The sequence below is a fragment of the Daucus carota genome, chromosome 9 (genome assembly GCF_001625215.2).
Source record: "Daucus carota subsp. sativus chromosome 9, DH1 v3.0, whole genome shotgun sequence".
NCBI lineage: Eukaryota > Viridiplantae > Streptophyta > Magnoliopsida > Apiales > Apiaceae > Daucus > Daucus carota.
In genome coordinates, this window is record NC_030389.2 from 40897756 (window position 1) to 40904205 (window position 6450).

At 36.8% G+C, this 6450-nt stretch overlaps 2 protein-coding genes across 2 annotated transcripts; both read right to left on the bottom strand.

Annotated features, from left to right (window-relative positions):
* Positions 1-1963: 1963 nt before the first annotated feature.
* LOC108202143 (non-specific lipid transfer protein GPI-anchored 5) lies at positions 1964-3228 on the bottom strand. The gene is made up of 3 exons (XM_017370523.2): positions 2552-3228; positions 2408-2437; positions 1964-2300 (listed from the first exon to the last, which is right to left on the bottom strand). Exons 1-3 carry the CDS (start codon positions 2868-2870, stop codon positions 2173-2175), a joined length of 477 nt encoding a protein of 158 aa, XP_017226012.1. The 5' UTR covers positions 2871-3228; the 3' UTR covers positions 1964-2172.
* Positions 3229-3823: 595 nt separating this feature from the next.
* LOC108201642 (non-specific lipid transfer protein GPI-anchored 5) lies at positions 3824-5041 on the bottom strand. The gene is made up of 3 exons (XM_017369927.2): positions 4679-5041; positions 4498-4575; positions 3824-4098 (listed from the first exon to the last, which is right to left on the bottom strand). Exons 1-3 carry the CDS (start codon positions 5004-5006, stop codon positions 3983-3985), a joined length of 522 nt encoding a protein of 173 aa, XP_017225416.1. The 5' UTR covers positions 5007-5041; the 3' UTR covers positions 3824-3982.
* Between the last annotated feature and the right edge of the window lie 1409 nt (positions 5042-6450).

The window sequence follows — 6450 nt, forward strand, 5'->3', positions numbered from 1 at the left end:
TAAATAGGCCGGTGAAGAGTTGGTTACAATAAAAAAAGAAAAATATGTAATGAAGTTCAACAGAAAAACTCGGAACTAGTCCACCCCTCACATATATACTTCCCCGCGTTAACCAGAAGGCCAACACGAAGAAGCAGGGGGGCAATGATAAGGGACCTCCTAAACAGCGGGTAATCAACACTGAAGACTTGACTTCCCCGTTGACACCTTTACCCGGAATGTAATCGTTAGCCTCAGGACGGGATCGATCATGTCATATAATCCACCCCGGAGACCAGATTAAACCCGTCAACTCTGTCACCCATCTGGCGACCCGCTGTCCCAGGCCTTGAAGCGGACATCGAACCCGTCATCTCCTCCCAGCCGGGTGACACGACAGAGATCACGTGATGCCTTGCGGGAGCCGCGTTCATCCTTGCAGGTATAAATAGGAAAAGCAAGAGAGTGATCTGGTAAGCCTAAATCTCTAGTCTGATTCTCTTCTCTTAGAAAACCAAGACTGATTGTCACGCCGGAGGCGCGAATCGGACAACACCACCGATCGAGCGTTGTTTTGCAGGAACACTACCCTAGCAGGTGCACCACATGACGAGAAGAAGAACAGCAAAGAGACACCCGGGAGTTACAAAAATGGCCTTATCAGGTTGTCACCAGAGGTGTGAATGAATTAGATCTATTAGAGAATCTGCCAGATGACCTTCAAAGAGATATACGTCGACATCTCTTCAAATTTTACAAGAAAATCCCATTATTTTCCCTGATGGATGAGTCCATCTTAGATGCCATCAGAGAAAGAATGGAACAAAAAAATTATATCAAAGGAAGCAGAATTTTGGTTCATGGAGGTCTCATTGATAAGATGGTTTTCATTGGTCAGGGGAAGCTTGAGAGTATTGGAGAAGCTGAGCATGTAATTCCTTTGTCTGAGGGGGATTTTTGTGGCGAAGAACTTGTTACATTGTGTTTAGAGCATTATATTCTAAACAGAGACAGGGAATTTAAGATTCCTGTACAGAAATTGCTTAGCAAGAGGACAGTACAATGCTTAACAGATGTAGAAGCATTTATACTAAGAGCCGCCGACCTGGAGGAAGTCTTCAGTGTTTACTCCGAGCTTCTGATAAGAAATCCCCTTGTTCAAGGTGCTATTGAGAAGAAACCTCTTTACCCAAAGACTCTTCCGCGCAGTAGATCAAATTAAACTTTTATGGAGATACAAGTAAAAGTTATTGAAGTGAAGGAACAATATGTTATAGTATATCTCCTTATAAGCCTATTAGATACTTTCAGTCTTCACTTGCAGAGTGTATGTAATGCAAGTGTTTATTTCTAGTATAGTGTTTGGGGAATTGAGGTGATATAGAGAAGAAAACAATGACCTTTTTTAAGTTTATATCAGATGGTGGTGTATTTTTCCTCAGAAATTGGACATTTTTTTTGGTTGGAAATTAGCGAAAAAACCTACTCTAATAAACACTTTTATCACCTGATTAGCTAAATACTTCATGATTATATACGGACTGTAAGAAGCAGGTGGGTTATGTAATATTTCAAGAATTCACCAGCATCTGAAATCTTGAAGGGCCTGAAAAAAATTCATCAACCATTTATGGAGCTGACTAAAAAACTACTTAATTACACTTCAGAGGAACAGGCTATCTTGAAGGAACAGACTTTATGACCAATATTGTGGCACCTCACCCCTGATCTTTAGCCTTCTTTCTAGTGAAATTACTCAAAGTTAATATAATATGATCTTTAGCCATTAAGTTAATACTTAATGGCTGTTTGGATATAGTATGTTGGAATGTAATACTATCCCGGATATTGTTTCGTACTTGACTTGCAGTTCTGTCTGCAGACTGCTACAACCAGAGAGTTTTTCTTTTGCTAAATTACAAGAGATTATTTTACTTCTTCCTTGCTAATTATACCGAAAATTATCATCAACCATTCATGGAGCTGACTAAAAAACTAGTCCCATATATTCATCAAATGTTATAATGACCAAAAGAAGGGTCATCAAAGAATACATTATACAGAAAGGTGTGGAGATGCTAGACAGATATGCGTCCTGCAACTCCATGTATAAATCGGCACAAAAGGAGAATAAATAATAGAAAATATGGCGAATCGCCTCTATATTTTTACTGGAAAGATTGGGTGACTTGATCATATGGTGAAGGTAGAAGCATATGATGCGACAAAAAGAAGAAAGAAGAGCAAAGGTGCCACCAATTTAGTAGAGCTTCCATCTGAGGTACCACTGTCTTTTGATGGTGTGCTGTTGGATCCGGGGCCTGAAACATCACAAACATTAGTAGTGGACTTGATCATACATTTAAGAAGAGTTAATCAAAAAAAACAAAATCCTGTATATTGTTCTTTGACTAGTATCGTTTTGTACCTGAAGGCGTTCCTTTAGTTGGAGTGCCACCTGACAATGCGTAAAACTAATTAGGACTTGAGAAAAAAAATAACATTGGAGTTGAAATTTCTGATATTTGGAATTGTGTTGTTGGAACACAATGTTGCAGGTAAAAGAACTCACCGTCACAGCTACTGAGAGGTGGAGTTTGAACGTTGCAAGCAGCGGGCAAGGCCTGAGCCTGAGTTTGGTTAACTTGTACACCAAGAGTTGATCCACCACCATTAAGTACTTGACACAAACACTCTGGCTTTGACTTAACAACACTACTAAGCTGCGGGCAGCACCCTGAATCTGGTTTGGAGACGTTTCCTCTAATAAAGCTGAGGCAAGGGGACAAGCTGATTAGCGTGTTGGTGCAATCTGTTTGAGCTGTTGATCCGGTCCAGAGAATAGCCACTACGACCATACTGAGGGCTAAACTGGTTTTCTGAAGCGCCATCGATGGTTGATTACAGAGTGGGAATGTTATGAATGAATGTAGGGACTGAAAGATTCAGATAAGTGAATTTGCTGGAGAAAAATGTAATGAGTGGGAGATTTATATAGGGGACTTATAGAAGAGGAATCAAGCCTCTTGTTGGTGACCAACCTATGTGTACAAGTAACAACATTCCAATATTAAACTACATGAAAGTGACCAGGATTGAGTTCAGATGGGTAATTTTTGCCCAAGTGGAATTGTTAATATATTTTCAAATGCTGATAAACTAGATGACAGAGTTTTGTTATGTGTAGGTGACCAACTTGAACAGCATGCACTACTTACTCAGGGTAGTTTGGTTCATTTGGGATTTAATAAAGTCTAAATAAAGAAACTTGATAGAGTAGAATTCTAGCAAATGGAGAAAGGAGGTAAGCTTAGATGTACACATATATACACGGAATAGCCGTTTAAAGCCGGCATATCATATCCAAACACTAATCTTTGTTTCTTGTCACTCCCTCTTTTCCATGATGTAGAGTTTATTGGTTGTTCTTTTTTGCTGCAATAATTTATCAGAATCAGAATTTGTACTTGACTGTGACAAAATTTATCTTGCTATAGTATTTTTTTTATAAATGTTTTTCTATTTGGATAGTCTAATTGGCGAGTTTATTCTCTATTATACCTGGATATTTGGGTGCGACTCTCGCTCACCCATTAGAATGAATACTTTAAGGCATATAAGCCTAAATATCCGAGAAAAGAATGTTTGTTCTTTCAAGTACTAAAGATTTCTATATTTTGCGAAATCCAGATTTTTAAAACAACATACAGGATTTGCCTGCATAAATCGTCTCATATTCTGCTTCAGATTAATCCTTCTTCCTAGTTGCTGGTATTTAGTTAGAAGTGTGGCCGAGACGTCGAGTCATACACATAGAAGCTAAAAAAACACTCCAACAACTCCATAGAGAAACAATAAAACTTCAAGCAAACTACAGTACAAGCACGTATACGTATTTTATTCGGAAGATTACACACACCAAAAGCTTCTCAACAGTTACAAACTAAAATCAAACATCAATTTCACGCGTTATATATAAAAAAACCACAAGCATACTTGATAACTAGTAGAAACCGCTGAAAACTGAAGCAGACAAAGCCATGAACCCAGTGATGAGATAAGTCATCTTCAATTTACTTCCGCCAGAAGTTGCACCATTTTGTCTAGAGTTCTTTGATCCTGAATTGACATCATACAAGGTTTTTAGTTAAGGTTAAGTATACTTTATACGGTGTTATAAAAGTCGGCCTACGCGCTAGGGGAGAAAATCAGAGGTAGATCTAGCAAGAGGCACGGGGCTAAAAAATTTTTTTGACATTTTTCATTATTCTAAATTTTACAAAATTATAAAAGTGCTCCCACAATATTTAAAAATATATAAATGTTTCTGAAAATTTGCTTGGTGCCCTCAAGATTTGGATCATAAATCCGCTCTTGAAGAAAACGATCCGCTGCAACAATGCCTTGCATTGCATCTATGGACATCATAAAATACAACCTGGAAAAGAACTAGTACAACTCGCAATAAATTCACATAATTTGAAGATTGTCTGACAAATACAATAGATATGATCATACCAGTAACTGATGGGCTAATAGGAGAAGGAGCAGGTGAACTTTCTGGCGAGCCAATTGGAGCGATTGATGGTCCGTTCGCTGATACCAACGTTATAAAAAACATCAACAAACAGAAATATTTTACCATAATAAGAACTCTGACTACTATATGTTACAAATTTATATTAAGTTTTTTTGGTACCGTAACAGCGGCTAACTGGTGGAGTTTGCACTTTGCATGCAGCAGGAAGAGCAAGAGCCAGTGTCCGATTAATTTTAATTCCCAAAGCAGTTGCAGCATCGCCATTGAGAGCACTGCAAAGGCATTGTGGCTGTGACTTAACAACGCTGGCTAGTGCCGAGCAGCATGAGGAAGAGGGCGTTGATGTGTTGCTTCCGGTAACATAGTTTAGGCAAGACGACATCCCAATGAGCACACTGGTACACCCTGACTGAGCTGCAGTTCTTGCCCAGAACAATGCCATCATTACTATAATGAGTGAGCCCAGTTGAATCCTTTTGGAACCCATTTTATCGTGCTACACAATAAGGATGGATGCATTTTGAGCCTCAGAAGAGGGTGATTTTATACGCCCCACTGGCAGAGTAGCGCACACAATTTGTCGTTTAATATATAATCATACATATGGTTTTAGCTGCCAGAAGTAAAATGTTGGTAAACAAGAAAACCCTGTGCCGTAATTTGGTATTTTTTTACTATTATATATCCAAACCACGCGAGAACCAACTTATAACATTGACATAGTTGTGCTTAGAATGCATCACATCCTCATCTTCTTCGTGCTCATTTTCCTTATTATAAAGAAAACTGAGCTACGACATTATAATGTGTACACATTAATGCAGTCAATTGTTCATAGATCCCTCCTTCTTGGCACGCTATGCCTTGAGAAAGTTCCTAGTAATCGTTGGAAGAATTGGTTTCTTGAAGGCATGTCGTCAGAGGAGCTCCAGAAAATTCAGCAGTGGATGCTAAAATAGAATGAGAACGTATAAGTTGATAAATCTTATTAACTTTGTTGCTCTGATGGAGGCTAAATTTAGTTTCCATCAACTACTATACAACTTGTTTTTCTAATAAGGTGTTAAGTGACCAATTCTCCTAAAATCTCGAGATGTTAGGAGGAGGCTTTACCCGAGTCTCCCGTGAGCCTAAGCACTGATACTATGTTAAGTGATCAATCTCCTAAAACCTTTTCTAATATAAGGATTGTAGATCACCTCTGCAACTCTTGCCAAAATATTCATCCGTCAAGCACAGTTTCTGTGGCATGGGATGATATTGCAGAACAATCTGAAACTTGGTGCATAAAGAATCTCTCATTGGAAGATAATATGTTAATTATCCTCCCACAGTTGCATTCTGCAGAGCCCTTCAATTATTTAAAATATTTTCTTCAGAGACATAAATAATGATTTTTAAATTTGGGCCATTTGTGAAAAAATCATAGTGTAACCATCAAAATACTATGAGAATATCTGAATATGGCCAACTTCAGAATTATTAAACCATCAAAACAATCAAATATCATATTGACTATCACATATAATAACTTTTACATGAGAATATTAATAATTTTAAAAATCTTAATCAAAATTATTTGTAACATAGTAATTTTAATCGATCTTTCATTTAATCAAGGTTTTAACTTTAAATAAAATATATACTTTTTGAGTAGACATCATTATGTGAGAATTAAAAACCCCCACATTAATTATATTTAGCAAACATCCAGAAATTAGACCATCTAATTTTATATTAAAATAATATATTGTATATATAGCCAGTTTGAACAATAATAATATATCATATTTAAAATATTATACATTTAAATATGATATATTATTTAAATATATCATACATTATACATTTAAAAGGATTTAAAAATTATATAATGAGAAAATATATATAATATATTTTAAAATATACTTTCAAGTTTTTAAAAATTATAA